The sequence below is a fragment of the Vombatus ursinus genome, unplaced genomic scaffold, assembly GCF_900497805.2.
Source record: "Vombatus ursinus unplaced genomic scaffold, bare-nosed wombat genome assembly UNPS02000582.1, whole genome shotgun sequence".
In the NCBI taxonomy this organism is placed as follows: Eukaryota; Metazoa; Chordata; class Mammalia; order Diprotodontia; family Vombatidae; genus Vombatus; species Vombatus ursinus.
In genome coordinates this window covers 217,643-235,759 of record NW_020940360.1, presented here as the reverse complement: position 1 = coordinate 235,759, position 18,117 = coordinate 217,643, and the positions used below count along the sequence as shown (strand labels likewise).

At 37.5% G+C, this 18,117-nt stretch overlaps 1 protein-coding gene across 1 annotated transcript; it reads right to left on the bottom strand.

Annotated features, from left to right (window-relative positions):
• Positions 1 to 1,141: 1,141 nt before the first annotated feature.
• On the bottom strand, positions 1,142 to 17,098 carry LOC114037233 (olfactory receptor 14A16-like). The gene is made up of 4 exons (XM_027854052.1): positions 16,166 to 17,098; positions 1,874 to 1,950; positions 1,587 to 1,837; positions 1,142 to 1,392 (listed from the first exon to the last, which is right to left on the bottom strand). The coding sequence occupies exons 1-4, from the start codon at positions 17,096 to 17,098 to the stop codon at positions 1,142 to 1,144; spliced, it is 1,512 nt and encodes a 503-aa protein (XP_027709853.1).
• Positions 17,099 to 18,117: the final 1,019 nt, after the last annotated feature.

Genomic DNA, 18,117 nt, shown 5'->3' with positions numbered 1-18,117 from the left:
AGATATAAAGGCTGATACTATAAGCAAACTGGGAGAGCAAGGAATAGTTTACCTGTCAGATCTGTGGAGAACAGAAGAATTTATGACCAAACAGGAGATAGAGAACATTACAAAAAGCAAAATGGATAATTTTGATTACATTAAATTGAAATTTTTTTGCACAAACAAAGCTGATGCAATTAAGATTAGAAGGAAGGTAGAAAATTGGAAAAGAATCTTTACAACCAGTCTCTCTGATAAGGGCCTCATTTCTAAAATACATAGAAAATTAAGTCAAATTTATAAGAGTAGAAGTCATTCACCAATTGGTAAATGGTCAAAGGATATGAACAGGCAGTTCTCAGAGGAAGAAATTAAAGCCATCTATAGTCATATGAAAAAATGCTCTAAATCACTATTGATTAGAGAAATGCAAATCAAAACAACTCTGAGATACCACATCACACCTATCAGATTGACCAACATGACAAAACAGGAAAGTGATAAATGTTGGGGAAGATGTGGCAAAATTGGAGCACTAATGCATTGTTGGTGGAGTTGTGAAATGATCCAACCATTTTGGAGAGCAATTTGGAACTATGCCCAAAGGGCTATAAAAATGTGCATACCCTTTGACCCAGAAATAGCACTTCTAGGGCTATATCCCAAAGAAATCATACAAATGGGAAAGGGACCCATATGTTAAAAAATGTTCATAGCAGCGCTTTTTGTGGTGGCAAAGAATTGGAAATTGAGAGGATGCGCATCAAATGGGGAATGGCTGAGCAAGTTGTGGTATATGAATGTGATGGAATACTATTGTGCTATAAGAAATGATGAACAGGCTGACTTCAGAAAAACCTCAAAAGACTTGTATGGTCTGATGCTGAGTGAAGTGAGCAGAACCAGGAGAACATTGTACACAATAACAGCCACGTTGTGTGATGACTAATATTGATAAACATAACACTTCCTGGCAATACAAGAATCTAAGACATTTCCAGAGGCCTTGTGATGGAAAATGCTATCGACATCCAAAGAAAGAACTATGGAAGTTGAATTGCTATTTTTTTCTCTTCGGTTGAGTTTTGTTTCCTCTTTCTGATGGTTCCTCCTATTGGTTTTAATTTTTACTTACAACATTGTGAGGGACTGTCTGGTGCTAGCTAGTGCCAGGTGAGGTTGTGCCAACATTGTACGGGAACTGGGTATTAGGAAGTAACTGGAGCTCTTGCTCCCGAGGCAGAGGTGGTGCTGGGCGGAGTTGTGGCGTACTGGGATGGGATCTGGATTCGGAGAGGTAACCGGAGCTCACGCTCCTGAGACTGGAGTGGTGCTGGGTGGAGCTGTGACAGGCTGGGGAGGAAGCAGGGTACAGGGCAGTGGCCGGAGCGCGTGCTCCTGAGGCAGGGACTGTGCCGCTTGGAGGGGGATGGCAGAGAACGAGCTCTCTCTGTCTAGCCTCCTTCTTTAGGTACTACGCTGACCCCAGACGCCTCCTTCCTGTGACCAAACCTGACTTCCTGAGTCACGCATGTTCCCCAGGTGTAGCACTGACCCCAGACACCTCCCCCCGGTATCTGGTCCCAACTTCCTGCGTCACGTACATTCTCCTTTGTCTATACACTGATCCCTCACGCCTCCTTCCAGATATCTAGGTCCCACTTCCTGTGCCACGTATGCTCCCTTTGTCTGGACGCTAGCGCTGGACATCCCCTTTTGATATTTGATTCTCGACGAGTCGCTATGGGCGGGCTGAGGAGGAGGGACAAAGAAGGTACTAAAAGGAACTGCAGGGATGGGGGGCGGGTCGGCTTTTGCTCCTGCTCGTTCGCGTGTGCCTTCCTGCCTGGCCTTGCTGTGATGACCATTGAATAAAGTTCAGGTTTTGCACCCCCTGGTCGGCTCATCTCTGGTAATTCTGGGTGGCCGCGGATGATTGGTGAGTATGACCCTGGTTGGCTGATTTGGCTGAAAGAGAGTGCGCGGTTTGGACCGGCACACAACATCACTAATGTGAAAATATGTTTAATAGGAATGTAAATATATAGCCTATATCAGATTGTGCGTGGTTTTGGGGAGGGTGGTGGGGAAGAAGGGGGAGAAAAATTTTAAACTCAAAAGCATATGGAAATGATTATTGATAAATCAGAATAAATTAATAAAAATAAACAAATAGAGGAAGAAGTGGAAGCAGTGTCAGATTTTATATTCTTGGACTCAAATATCACTGCAGATAGTGACTTCAGTCATGCAATTAAAAGAAGTTTGCTCCTTGGAAGGAAAGTTAGGGCAAATCTTAACAGCATCTTAAAAAGCAGAGACTTCACCTTGCTCATGAAGATCCATGTAATTAAAGCTATGGTTTTTCTAGTAGAAATGCATGGCTTTGAGACTTGGATTGTAAGGAAAACTGAGAACCACAGAATTGATACTTTTGAATTGTGGTACTGGAGAAGACTTTTGAGAGTCCTTTGGAAAGCCAGGATATCAAATCAGTTAATACTTAAAGAAATTAACTCAGACTATTCATTGTACTGATAAATATGTTAATTTATACTATTCATTGGAACAACAAATACTGATGCTGGAGCTTAAATATTTTGGCCACATAATGAATAGACCTTGATGTTGGGAAAGATTCACTAAAGAGTGAACAACAAACATTCTTGCTTTTGCTTTGTCTAAGATGATAATCACTACCCCTGCCTATTTTGCCTCAACTGAAGCATAAGAGATTATGCTCCAGCCCCTTATTTTAACTCTGTGTATGTCTCTTTTTTCCAAGTGTATTTCTTCTAAACAACATATTGTTGGATTCTGTTTTTTAAAAATCTATTTTGCTATCTGCTTCCATTTTATAATGAATTCCTCTTATTCACTTTCACAGTTATAATTAGCAACTGAATTTCTCTCCATCCTATTTTCTTTTGTTTATCCTTCTGTCTCTTCTTATCCTGTTCCTCCTTTAATGTCTGTTGTGCTTCCGACCAGTACCTTCCTTTATCCACCCTCTCTTTCATCACTTCCATTTCCTTTCTCTTACTCCCTTTCCCTCCTACTTCCAAGTTGAGTAAGATAAATTTCCATACCCTATTAAGGATGTGTAGATGTGTGTATTTTTCCCCTCTTTGAACCAAGAGAGTGAGGTTCAAGAATTTTCTCCCACCTCAATGTCCCCCTCCATTTTAAAAGCTCTTCCTTTTGTGTCTCTTTTACTGAGATAATTTTCCTCATTCTACCTCTTCCTTTCTCCTCCTCCCATGCCATTCTGCTTTCTCTCCTATCCATTTTTTTATATCATCCCAACACAATCAACTCACTTCTGCCTCCTCTGTCTATGTTGAATCCTTCTAACTTCCCTAAAAGTAATAAGTTCATAGAAGTTTCATGTATCATCTTCTCATATTGCAATGTAAACAGTTTAACTTTATTGAGTTCCTTATGATTTCTCTTTCATGTTTACTTTTTTATGCATCATTTGCATCTTGTTTGAATGTAAAATTTTGTATTCAGCTATAGTCTTTTCACCAGGAATGTTTCAAAATCCTCTATTTCATTAACTATCCAATTTCTCTTGAAGTATTTTACTCAGTTTTGCTGGGTTGGTGATTCTTGGTTGTAACCCCAACTCTCTTGCCTTCTGTAATATCGTATTCTAAGCTTTCCACTCCTTCAACATGAAAGGTACTAAGTCTTCTGTGATCCTGAGTGTGACTCCATGATATTTGAATTGTTTCTTTCTGGCTGCTTGCAGTATTTTCTCTTTGACCTGTAAAGCCTGGAATTTGGCTGTCATATTTCTGGGAATCTTCATTTTGGGCTCTCTCAGGTGGTTACCAGTGGATTTTTTTTTTCAATTTCTGTTTTACCCTATGCTTTTAGGGTACTGAGGCAGTGTACTTTTGTACTTTCTTGAAATATGAAGTCTATGCTCTTTCTTTGATCACAATTTCCAGGTAGTACAATAATCTTAAATTAATTCTCCTCAATCTATTTTCTAGGTCAGTTGTTTTCTGATAAGTTATTGCACCTTTTCTTCTGCTTTTTTCATTCTTTTGACTTTGTTTTTTTTTTGTTTCTTGATGTCTCATTGAGTCATCAGCTTGCAGCCACTCCATTCTAATTTCTAAGGAATTATTCTCATCAGTGAAGTTTGTACTACCTTTTCCATTTGACCTACTGTTTTCTAAGGTGTTTTCTTCAATATTTCTGTGACTGCAATGAGAGAGAATCTCGGTCCAGCTCCAGTTCCAGCGTAGCCCTCGGCAGCAGTTGCTTCTGGAGCTTGACCCACAGATTAAGGGGGAATTTAGTGGCTGATCAGAGGGGGATTGCAGGTATCTCTTTGCTGGTGCTGAGCCAAGATTCTCTTGCTTCACCTGTGCTTGCATCTGGGTCATAGTTCTGGGTGGCTGTCCTGGGGCAAGGAGTAGTCCTGGCATGGTGGAGCTTTTGGTGGCAGTGGAGAAAGAATCCTCCTCACAGTTCTAAGGCCAAAAACAGTGCTTGTGGTCACTCACAGAGCAGAGCACAGTCCAGGAAAGGAGTCAACACCTCACTCTTGGTCATACTACCCTGGAAGAATGGAAAATTTACAGGTGCCTAGAAGTATCTCTGAAAACAGCTGCACAAAACCCCCCAAAGGTTGGGACAGTACATTCTCCACACTGGAAGCAGACTCCCACCTTAAAGAAGAGTTTAAAACTCAAGTAATTGGCTAGAATTATGAACAAACTGTGCAAAAAATTCAGACCATAGAATCTTACTTTGGTGACAAAGAACATGAAAACATATGACCAGAAGAAGACAACAAAGTCAAAGTTGCTACATCCAAAGCCTCCAAGAAAAATATGATTTGGTCCCAGGTCATGGAAGAGCTCAAAAAGGATTTTGAGAAGCAAGTAAGAGAAGAAGAGGAAAAACTGTGAAGAGAAATGAGAGTGATGCAAGAAAATCATGAAAAACAAGTCAATAGCTTGCTAAAGGAGACCCCCCCAAAATACTGAAGAAAACAAATGGTTATTATGGACTTACTATACACTGGATGCTGTGCTATACTCTAGGTCTACAAGTATTAAATGGCACAGTCTCTACTCACAAGGAAGATAAAGGAGATACAAAATATGTGTATAAGTATAGTGTTGCTATTGCTTTTTATTCTTCATTTACAAAGAGGACCAATGATATCTCAGGTGATGGCTTGCACATAAAGTGGATTTAAGTGAGGCAGAGTTTGCACAAATTCTTCGGCTTCACTCTTCCTTCTAGAGTCATGGAAGTTCAGTGGCAGGACAAAAGCCAAAGTGACTTGTGTTGGCCTAGGATATAGTAGATAACCTTAAGCTTGAAGCTTAAAGCTTAAAGCACACCACAGTGCCTGCTCCTGCCACTTTCATGACTACTGGAACAAATTGTTCTCATCTGCCCATTCTGCTGGGGAAAGTCTTCACATGCTTGAACAGCATAAACATAAAGGAAATAAATCAAGTGTATACAAATGGTTACATGCCAGGTTGTTTGTGGTGGGAGGCAGTAGCATACAGGGATCAGGAAAAACTTTGTTTAGAAGATGGTGCTTTGGGCCCATCTAAAAGGAAGAGAAAGGAATCTGAGACATAGATAAGTGGAGAGTGCATTTAAGGTATGTGGAATGGCCACTACAAAGACAGTTCTGTTGTATCATCAAATATGAGAAGGTTGATAATGTCCAATGAGCCTAGAAATATTTGTCAAGGCTGGGTCTTTCATGAAGTGCTTCCAAAACTGAATAGAGGTGTTTACATTTTTGATCCATGAGGTAATAGGAAGCTATTAAAGTTTATTGAGTAGAGAATTACATGGTCATATTTGTGCATAAGTAAAATTTATTTGACAGTCCTGTGTAGGATGTCCTGGAGTGGTGAGACTCTTGAGTTAGGGAGCCAGGTAGTAGGCTGTTGTAGTAATCTAGGCCAAGGTAGTGAGGATCTGAACTAAGGTGATAGCTGTGTGAGTAGAGAGAAGGGGTTGGATTCAAGAGTTTAGTGGAGGTAGAAGATTTGGCAACAGATTCTGTAGGCAGCCTGAGACAGAAAAGTGCTCTGAAAAAAGACAAGTGTCTTCATGTGTCAGATAAGTCAAACTGCTACCCCTGAGACATGGATGGAGATGGTCCCAGACCTTGAGTCCAAGAGCCCTGGAAATTATATGAACCACTAAACCCTCATCCCTGCTTCTAGCCCATTTTGTACTGCTGCCCTTCACAGAATAGTCCTTGTGGAGATGAGATGTGGCAACTGCTTAAGCAGAAGCTATAACACCTGCTTCCTTAGGAGGCATAGCTACAGATGAAAAGAAAGCCTTTGGTATAGCCGAAGGTACAATGTTAGAAATGAATATGCTTTCATCGGTGGAAATAACATTAAAGAAGACCCCTTACCATCTTTGCTCTTGTGCTGTAAGGACTACCGAGCCTTTCCTTTCCTTGTAGCTAAAGCCTCCTATTATGTGTTAGATTATGAGTTCCTGGAGAAGAGGGAGTGTTTTGTTTTTCTATTTGCATTTCATTGCTTAGAATAGTGCTTTGCACGTAGTAAACTCTTAGCAAACGCTTCCCCCCAACACTGTAATTGATTGTAGCTGAGGAATCTACCATACTGCTGTAGTTACTAACTTGAGAGACTGGGATGATCATGGTGATTTTGACAGAAACAGATAGTGAAGTGTGGCAGTGAAGATGGTTTGGAGGTTATGTTGAATTTGAGATGTGTGCAATACATCCACTTTTGGAAGGTCCAAAGGATCATTGCTGGTCTGGTACTGAAATTAAATGGTGAAACTAGGATTTTTTTTCTGTCTGTCTATCTATATTCTTTCTTTCTATCTATCTATCTATCTATTTATCTATCTATCTATCTGTCTGTCTATCTACCTTTTACCTATCTATTGATATTAATATACATAAATGAATGTATCTATCTTTTATTGATCTAACTTCATGGTAGTTATTTATATCACTAAAAGTGAAAAAATTAGCTTTCCATCATAACTCAGACTATCATAAATTTCTGTGATATGATTCCATTTTCCCCTGAATCTGATCACCCATGGAGAATCTTTCTCAAGGTGTTTGCATAAAAGTTTTCTGCCATAATGTCTTTTCCTAAAAGTCAGCCCATGAGATATAGGATGCTGTCCAGAAGGGCATTTTGAAGATACAAAGTAAAACTATTAAAGTGATGATAAAAAAATTTTTGACTAGAACATGTAGCATGAGTAGAGGCATGAGGTAAGAGAATGAATATAAAAGGATCTCATGGCGTATCAAAATAATGTCAGACATCGTAAAACTGAGAACAAACAGAGGCTTGCAAGGAAAGCTAAGGATGTTTGAAAGTTTTTGTTTGTTTTTTCAATCATATGGATAAAAAGACTAAGATCAAGAAAAGGGAAGGACTACTATTTCATTTGGATAAGATGATGATAACAAACCATAAAGAGGAGGTGGAGCTGCCTTACTTTTATTTTACTCTTTTATTATTTGCTGAGGAGAATGAGTTTCTCACCAGAAAGGACAGATAAGGGTGGGGAACCTGTATCCTCAAGGGCATATGTGGTCTTGTAGGTCCTCAAGTGTAGCCCTTTGCCTGAATCCAAACTTTACAGAACACATCCCCTTAATAAAAGGTTTCTTCTGTAAAACTTGGACTCAGTCAAAAAGCCACACCCAAGGACCTAGAAGCCACATATGGCCTCTTGTCTGCAAGTTACCCACCCCAAGACAGAACAAAATGTGTAGTAGATTTGATACTCCAAGTAAGTAAAGGGATACTGAGAGTAGTTAGCAGAGGAATAATATTTATTGGTGCTGAAAGAAGTGGCAGATGTTCTTTTAGTACATCTATCCATGATCTTTGAAATATTAGTTAGAAAAAGAGAGTTCCACAAGACTGGAGAAGGACAAAGTTTGCCGTATTATTTACTGAAAACATCCTTTTTTCCCTGGATATTTACCTGCTTGGCTTAGTGGAGGTTTCCCTAATTTCCTCATCTCTTATAACAATTCACTTTGTACACCCTCATGTTAGAAGTAGTGTCCCTTGCATTCCACTTTCAAGGACCTATTATTTCATCCCAGGAGAACTTACTAACTTCTTTGGAATGGTTATATTGAGGAACTCACAGAACCAACAGATAGTACAACCAATTTGATGAAATCATGACAGCATTCATTTGGGAAAACAAAAGTTCTAAAATAAAAAATGAAATCATGAAGAGAGGTAGGAATGAAGCCAGTAATAGCAATTCCATATCACAAACTATATTACAAAGCAGCAAGTACCAGAACCATCTAGTGTTCATTAAAAAAAGAAGAGATAGATCAGTGGAACAGACTAGAAAGGAGAGAGTTGGAAACAATGCAACTCAATAACCTAGTGTTTGATAAAGTGGAGAACAGAAATTATCTATGAAAGAACTCCTTTTTTTTTATTAAAAAAAAAACTACCGGGAAATGTGGAAAGTAGTCCGATAGGAAGTAGGCTTTGACCAATATCTTACACCACGTCCCACAGTACATTTTAAATAGATACATGACCTTAATATTAAAGATCATACTGTATATAATTAGAAGAGAAGCAGATCATATAACAAGGTATAGGGTTTCACCTGTTGAAAGCTTGTGAGTCAGATAGTTAGTTGCACCTTCCTCTTGATGATATGTTGGACAGAGGCAGAGAGGGTGCTGAGTAAACTCGAGTTACGTATTAGTTAATAGGTTTTTAAACTTTCTTTTGGCTTCTTAGTTGCTTTGCTTTAGTATGTAAAGAGGTGTGAAACGTTGTGACAATCAGAGGTACTGTGTAGTCTTCCACTTCCATCTTGTTGCTCGTGTGAGCCTGAAGTATCTTATGTAGAACATTTATTCTTTATTAAATAAGTGACAGAGTCGATTGCAAAAGCTAAAATAGATAACTTTGATTACTCAAAACTGAAAAGCTTCTGTAGAGATAAAATTAATGCTTAGGATTAATAGAATAAGAAGGGAAGCGGTTGAATGGGAAAAAGATTTTTGAATCAAATTTCTCTGATTAGGTAAGTGGTCAAAGGATATGAACAAATAATTTTCAAAAGAAGAACTGCAAAGTATTCACTACTACATGAAAGAATGCTTCAAATAACTAATAATGAGAAAAACAAATCAAAATAAACCTGAGGTTTCACCTTACATCATCCAAATCAGAAAAGATGGTAAAAAATGGCAATAATCAAAGTTGGAGGGGTTGTGGAATGGTAGGCACACTAATATTTTATTGGTGGAGCTATGAAATTATACAATCATTTTTGAAAGCAATTTGGAATTATACCAATAAAATGATTAAAATCTCCATACGTTTTGATGAAGAGATTCCATTACTGGAGTTATAGCCCCTGGAAGCAACTGATAAGAAAAAAAGGCCTAATGTACACCAAGATATTTATAGCATTGCTTTTTGTGATAGCAAAGAATTGGAATCAAATCAAAGGCCCATTGACTGGGATAAAATACATTGTGTTACCTGAATGTGTTTAATTATTACTATGCTGTAAGCAATGATTGATGTGATAAATAAAAAGAAACATGGAAAGATCTATGTGATCTGACAAAAAATGAAGTACAACTAAGAAAACAATATACGCAATGATTACAAACAATATAACAACACAGAAAAAATAAAAAAAGTATTTAACAAAATTATAAATTTTGTTTATGTAATGGGGTTGCACTAGAATCTTTTCCAATAAGTCTGAGAGGCCTACTCTGTCCACTATTATTCACTGTAATCTTGGAAATACTAGCAACAGCAATAAGACAAAAGTAAGACATCAAAGTACAAATATGCTTTGGTTTCTTGGTGTTCTAGACAAACCTAGATCATGGAGATTGTCCTCCCCTCTCTCTCTTTCTCCCTTTCTCTGTCCCTTTCTCTCTGACTCTTCTCTAATTTCCCTCCTCTCTCTCTCTCTCTCTCTCTCTCCCTCTCTCTCTCTCTCTCTCTCTCTCTCTCTCTCTCTCTCTCTCTCTTCCTCCTTTCCCTGTTCTCCTCCTCCTCAGGAAGTATCATTATTACAGAGGGTATGGGTATAAATTGACTTTGATGTGATGGTAAATAATCTAATTAAGTGGCAAAAAGAGTTTGTGCTGGGAGAAGAGGAAAGGAAGAGGCAGACAAGGATAAACTAGATCACATGAAAAGGAACAAAAACCTAATACAGTAGAGGGAATGAAGGGAGGGAGATGAGCATTGTTTGAACTTTAATCAGATTTGGTTCAAAGAGAGAATAACATAATCAGTTAGGTACAGAAATCTAACTCACTTTGTAGGAAGCAGGAGGGGAAAGGGTAAAGAAAAGAGGAGTGAATAGAAGGGACTGAAGAAGTAGAAAGGGTAAAGGGAAAGAAAAGGGAAGGGGCTAATAGAAGGGAGGGCAGACTGAAAGAGGCAGTGGTTGAAAGCGAAACTCTACCGAGGAGGGAAAGGGAGAAAGGAGAGAGGAGAGCAAAATAGGGACAGGGGGAAATAGAATGGAGAGGAAGACACAGATAGTAATCATAACTGTGAATACGAATGAGATGAACTCTCTCATAAAATGGAAAAAGATAGCCGAGTGGATTATGAATCATTATCCTACAATACGTTGTTTACAATAAACACATTTGAAACAGAGGGGTACAAAAAAGTAAAAGACTGGAGCAGAATATATTATGCTTCAGCTGAACTCAAAAAAGCAGGGGTAGCAATCCTGATCTCAGATAAAACAAAAGCAAAAATAGATCTAGTTAAAAGAGATAAGGAAAGAAACTACATCCTGCTAAAAGGTACCATAGATAATGAAGTAATATCATTACTAAACATATATGCACCAAATGGTATAACATCCAAATTCTTAAAGGAGAAGTTAAGGGAGATACAGGAAGAAACAGACAGTAAAACTGTACTAGTAGGGGACCTCAACCTCTCCCTTTCAGAACTAAATAAATATAACCCGAAAATAAATAAGAAAGAAGTGAATAGAATTTTAGGAAGGTTAAATATAGTTGGCTTCTGGAGAAAACTGAATTGGGACAGAAAGGCATATACATTTTTCTTAGCAATACATGGTACCTGCACAGAAACTGACTATGTACTAGGGCTTAAAAACCTCACAATCCAATGCAGTAAGGCAGACATATTAAGTGCATCCTTTTCAGATCATGATGCAATAAAAATTAGATATAATAAAGATGAATATTGTGTGAGACACATATTCATGTGTTAATACTTCTCCAGTATTGAGTAAATACTTCGAACATGACTGAAATGAAGAAATATGAAATGATACCATCAACCCATCTCCTTCATGGAAGTGGGAGATCTACATGTTGCACTTGATTTTTGACTTTTTCAGTTTATTGATTAGTTGTGCTGATTTTTTTTCTACCTCTCCTCCCTCTGTCTCTGTCTCTCTCTGCCTCTGTTTCCCTGTCTCTCTCTGTCTCTGTCTCTCTCTTTCCAAAACCTATTTATTATATGGGATGGTGCTCTGGAAGGGGAAGAAAGAGGGATGGCAGGGAATTTATAATGATTTTTCAAAAAATAAGGACATCAAAAACTTATTTTTACTGTCTTTCAAAGTTGTTTACAATGCTGTCTTCCTTGTATAAATTATTCTTGATCTAATAACTTCATTCTGCATCAGTCCATATTACTCAGGATTTTCTGAAATCCTCCCCCTCATTTCTTATGGTATAATAATATTGTATTACCTTCCTATATTTATAATTTGTTTAGCCATTCCCCAATCATTTAAGAGGCAATCTACAGTACCCTCTTAGATTATATTTCTTTTCTCTCCCTCTCCCTCCATTTCCATCTCCCTATCAGGATTAGGACATTTATTTCACTGGGAACTTTTTCTGGTAATAGCCTCCCTCATATCCTTCATTCCTTTTTATCCATGGTAATTCCTCTGTTGAACTTACTATATTTCTATATCTAATTCTTTGCATGTATTCGAGCCTCTTTTTTGTGGCTCAGTTGAGAGTGCAGTTCACTTGATGCTTCTTGTGTAATTTCTTCATTCATATTTGTATATTCTTCTTTCATATCCATTTCTGAGAAGTAGAAGGTTTACTTCCCTTCTTCCTTCTTTTGGTTCTGGTGTATTCCTTTCACCTTCTCTTTTGTCTTCCCTTGTAAAATCTTCAGAACAGAATCAATGCACCTTCTTTTTAAAATATAACTCTCATAATACCATTTTGTATACATTAAGTTTCTAAAAGGACAGTTGTTTTTATTACTCTATTAGATTTTACAGCCCCTTTTAACTGCTCAAATAAATTTACCTTTTCTTGTTTCTCTTGACTTTTGTTGTTGCATTTCAAAGTTTCCACTTAGCTTTGGTCTTTTCATCATAAATGCTTAAAAATCTCCTTTCCATTGAATTTTTTTTCTTTTGCAGTTACAATTATTTTCTCTTTCTAAGTTGGATTTATGGTTATTATTGGGTTATAATTTTTTATGGTGGTCTGTATCTTCTCACTTCTGTCCCCAGCTTTATTTCTTAAATTGTTGCTTGTGTCAGTACCATACCTTTCGCTTTCCCTTTGACTGAAGTTGTAAGCCCTGCTTGAGCTCAACCTTCATCACTTGAGTTCCTATGTGGGTCTCTCCTTATAGAGGTTAGATTCCCTCAGATTTTTGAGGTTAAGAGTATTGAATCTTCAGGAACCTTCATGGCATGTCAAGTTACAGCACTAGAGATCTCAGGGACTAACAATATAGGTTATTGTGGTCTGCGTGAGATTGTATTGGCAGGCAAAGTGCATCAGTTACTTCCGTTGTCAGTGTTTTAAGTTTCTGATCAACCTGGGGCTTTCTTGGAAGAGACTTCTACTGTATTTGTCACTAGATACAAGATCTTGTAAGCTCCAGTGTCTCTGGCAGACCTTTATTCCCGTTGTGGGACTCCTGGCTTGTTTTCCTTAGCTTGGTTTGCTTGGCAGGCCCCCTTCCTATTGCCCATGGGCTTCGGTGTGTCTTTTTTGTGTAGTTCGTTTGTGGAAAAAAATAATTTACTGTAGGTGGTCATTGGATTTCTTGATCATTATTTGATCTAGTGCTGTTTTTACATTTTTGCTAGCGTAATGTTGTGGGAGCTTGGCTGCCTGCTTTGATTTAGGCACCCATCTTAGTTGGAAGTTGAATACTTCTGATCTTTAAGCATCCTAACCTCACAGTTTCTTAAACTAATCAACTATTATGAATACAATACTCCTACCTTTCACCCATCCATTGGGAGTGTTCATAATCTATGCATAATCCTCACTAAAAACTGTTCCATCTTCAAAGTACTTAACTCTGCAATTCCTCTTTCCAACTATTAGCTCAGATCCTTTCTTCTCTTTCTCTTTCTAAACAGATGCTAGTGATACAACAGAGCACTATTCACTGAATCCTAATAGACCACTTGAAGAGGTAGGAGAATATGGGAAATCTCTACTTAGGGCATCAGTGAAGAGTCTGTGTCTGTCTATTTCTTATTTACATGATGCCAATCAATCTTGTTCTGCTTATTCTGTTAGATTGATTGTTGAGGCCAGAAGGAAGGAAAATGTGGGGTTAGTGAATGTGTTCCCCCAAATGAACTGTGTTATGAAATTGCTGTCAAGCTAGAGTCTGACCGACTGAATGATTTTTATTTCTGTTGCTCTTAAATTTCCTCTGTGTGGAATGATTTATTCCTATCAGTCAGTGTGTCCTATTTGCCCAAATCATCATATTTGGAATACTTTTCCCTTTTATCCATGGACTGTTGCTTAGAATTGGGACTTGGTCAGTATCACCTGCATCAAACAACCTGTGTCTGTGCAGTGATCATGCATATGAATGTAAGAGGTAAGGATAGACCTTCAAGACCCAAAGAATAGGAACTTTTCCTTTTCCTCACTTTTTTATTATAAGGGATAGAAACCTGGTCTAAAACTTAGTTTCTTTCAATTGAATGTGGAGAGGGGGCCCATTTCAATTTCTTCTCTTTCTAGGAAGTACAGAATCCTTTGCCTAGCTATCTTAGGGAATAACCTCAGGCAAATAAATGATTTCTTTACCCCTTTTCCTTCTTCTAATACATTAAAAAAAGCCTGTGGGAGTTGAGATAAGGAAGCTGTAGGATCAAAAGTTTTGCCTGCCTTAGCAAAAGGGACACCTGAATATCACATAGGTATAGACTATGGTCATGGCCTTTCTGAGGTTTAAATTAGCATGCCAGGTATGGTCCAGTTAAATGCTTTCCTTAGGAATAATTCTTTTATCTAAATAAAATATTGCAATTAAAGGAGATGGAAGTTCCAAGTAGGGGACATCAATAAGAAAATAAATTTCCATTTTGGTTTAATTAAAAGAAAGACAAAGCACAAGTAAAACACCAGGGTTCAGATATTTGCAAGGGAAATTTCAGTGTAGTATGTACATACATACACACACACTCACACACACACGTATGTATATATACACGTATATGCATTTGAAATAATTTAACATTCTGTGATAGAAAAAGTTCAATCTTCAATTTACTTCTGAAAACCTTCTGAAAGGCTAAATTGGGATGCCCAGAGGAATTCAGAATAAAATTATTATTTTTTTCTTTTCCAATGAGGAAAGAATCGGTAAATACTTGGAATAGATCAAAAAGAAAAGATGTTAACTCGTTATTTTAGTTTTTTTTTTCTGATGTAGGAATGAGTGAGTGATGGTGAAAGTGTTCTTGTTTCATCTTTTTTATCTATATGTGATGAAAGTTGTTCAGGGAGAAGAAAAAAGCAACCCCTAATAAGATTGCAGTTAATTAAAAATGAAATGGGAGCTTTTCGTTAGGAAGCTTCTAAGCTTTCAGTATGTCTGCTATTTGGGCTCAATTGGAACATTAATTCAGTCTATTCCTCATTCTTTCCTCCTCATCTGGTCGTTTAAGAGAAAAAAAAAGTGAAATAAAGAAATAAAACGACTCTCTTACTCCCTAAATTTGTTGTAAGAACAGAATTCATGACTTCACAGGGACTCTAGGAATTATATTTTAAAAATGAATTGGTTTGGTGCAAATTATAACAGGGTTGGCTTTCTATATTGAATTTCATGTTGAAGTGTCTCTGGAAGAGCTTTACTGTGGATTATTAAATATATAGCTAAAGTACTTATTAAATACTGAGTATGTTCCAGACAGTATCCTAATTAGAAATAGATATTTGCAACCAACCTTTTTCTTTTCAAACATTTTTTATTTTTAAATTTTGAGTTTCAGATTCTTTCCCTCCCTTTTCCCCCTCCTTCTCCCACTGAGAAGATAAGCAATATATCAATTGTATATGTAAAATCATGCAAAACAGATTTCCATATCAGCCATATTATGTTCATTTTTTTGATTTGTGGTTTATTGGTGTGTTGTTGAGAATTCTATGTTTGAGTCAAAAGTTTTGAAAAGGAGGCCCCTTAAGACATCTTAAAATTGTGCATTTTACTATTCCTTTTAAATATTCAACAAAGTTATCATGCAATTTTTTTTTCTTCTTTCACTCCACCCCTACCCTAGAGAAGGTCACCATTAGACACAAATAGGTATATATCTATAAATACATATATATATATCTATCTATATATACATATATATATACATACATATACATATGTAAAATTATTCTAGATATATTTCTATTCATCAATTCTTTCTCTGGATTCAGATAGCACCTTTCTTCATATGTCCTTTATAGTTAATTTGGGTATTTATTTATTTATTTAATTTTTCATCTAACTATTTATTTTTTAATGAGGCAATCAGGGTTAAGTGACTTGCCCAAGGTCACACAGCTAGTACGTGGCAAGTGTTTGGTCTGAGGCTGGATTTGAACTCAGGTCCTCCTGACTTCAGGGCCAGTGCTCTATCTACTGTGCCACCTAACTGCCCCAATTTGGGTATTTATAATAGTCAAAATAAGTTTTTCACTCAGAATGTACATATTTTGAAACTCATTTATTAACAATCTCTAAGAGACAGCATTTCCTAACTAATGACCTTGACATGGTCAAACAAGGAAAGAGTTCAAGTAAGTAAGCACAGAAAGGCCACAGCTGATTTCCTTTTCTTTCTTTTTAAATAAAGCAGTCATATAGTCATGGAAAAGGTCTGTTACTCCCTGTGAGAAGTGTTTCCCAGCTGTTAGTTTCATCAGAGAAGTCTTGATTTCATTGTTCCTCAGGCTATAGATGACAGGGTTCAAGGTTGGGGAGACCACTGTGTAGAATATAGATAATGACAGATCTAGAACTGAGTAAGATTCCTGGCGTGGCTTTAGATAAAGAATGACACCTGTTGTGATAAAAACTATGAGAACGATGAGATGGGGCATGCAAGTGGAGAAGGCTTTTGACTGATCCTCTGTGGCTGGAATCTTCAGCACAGTTGAGAATATGTGACCATAAGAGATAGCTATGGAGGTAAAGCAGAGAATCCCAAAAGTAATCCCGATAGACAAAGTCACATCTACTCCAATATGTATATCAGAGCAGGAGAGCCTAAGTAATGAAGGGACATCACAGAAGAAGTGATTGATCTCTTTGGAGCTACAGAAAGGCAAAGTGAATGTACTACCTGAGTACAGAGCCCCTAACAATCCTCCACTGAGCCAGGAAACAGTTGCCATCTTCACACAAGTCCCTCTGGTCATAATGACTTCATAATGCAGGGGCTGACAGATGGCCACATAGCGATCATAAGACATTATTGTAAGGAGAGAAAGCTCAGATGCTGCAAAGACAATTACTAAAAAGAACTGTAATACACACCCCATGAAAGAAATGGAACGGCTGCGGCACAGAAAGTTTGTGATAGATTTAGGGAGTGTGGTAGAAATAAAGCAAAGATCTAAAAAGGAAAGGTTCTTCAGGAAGAAGTACATGGGGGAGCGGAGATGCTCATCAAGAGAGATGATGGTGAAAATGAGCAGGTTCATCATCAGAGCCACCAGGTACATAAGTAAGAAGAGCATGGCATGTAAGACCTGCAGCTCTGAGGTATTGGAAAAGCCCATCCAGAGGAATCCTGTCACCATGGTGAAGTTGGTCATGCTCGAGGGGTTCTCTTGATTGTCTGAACAGAAAAAAGAAACAGTTATGAACTGATGAGAATACTCAGTATGCTGGATGTCAAGAGACTTTGGTTCAGCCCTATTCTGTGACTTTATAAAAACCACAGTGCTTTGGTTATTTGCTAAATGAGAAGATGAAACTATATCAAAGAATCTTAACCTTACATTCAGGAATTAAAAAAAAACATTTTGATAATTATATTTCCTTATGATTGATTTCTTTTGAAATCTATGTATTTTAATTTATATATTTAAATATACTATTCAGAGGAGTAAGTGGTAGGCTTCACCAGAAGCCGCCCAGGACGGGAAAGGTTAAGAATTCCTGAACTAAGTGATTTTTAAGGGCTCTTCTACATTCCAAAGGATCTGTGTTTCTAGGAATAGTATTCACAGCTTGAAAAAGATGCTAACAATAGCAATGTATCTCTAAAGTATATGAATTTTAAGAACCCTGTGAGATAGATGGGTCAAGTAGTATCATGCCATTTTGAACCCAAGATGCCATATCTCAGGGAAGTTATGGGGTTTTCTAGTGGTCATACAAGAATTGTCAGAACCTGATTGCTAACCCTGTGCTTCTGATTCCAAGGCTCAGTTGAAAGCTACTCCAGGTTCCTGTACTGAGGCAAATCTGAGCTTTCTTTTCATCAACCAATGCCATTCTTCCCATTCTTCAAGAATGTTAATGATATAGATAGATTCTCACACAATTTTAAATGATGTCTACTGACTAAGGTGGTAACCCAACCAAGACACTGTCATATTGACAATCTTATTACCCCAGAATAATAAAATTGTTATGCAAATGAAGTCAGTGTCATGGATATGACTGCAACCTGGGCCATTTTAATTTTATATTCTCCCTTAATCAAAGACTATGCCACCAATAACTTAGAACAGCCATCTTGAATGGCAAATCCATTGTCAACTGGAGAATGAATTCCCAAATCACCTTTATTTGTGTAAGTCTGTTCTATTCTCTTTGTATGATGAAG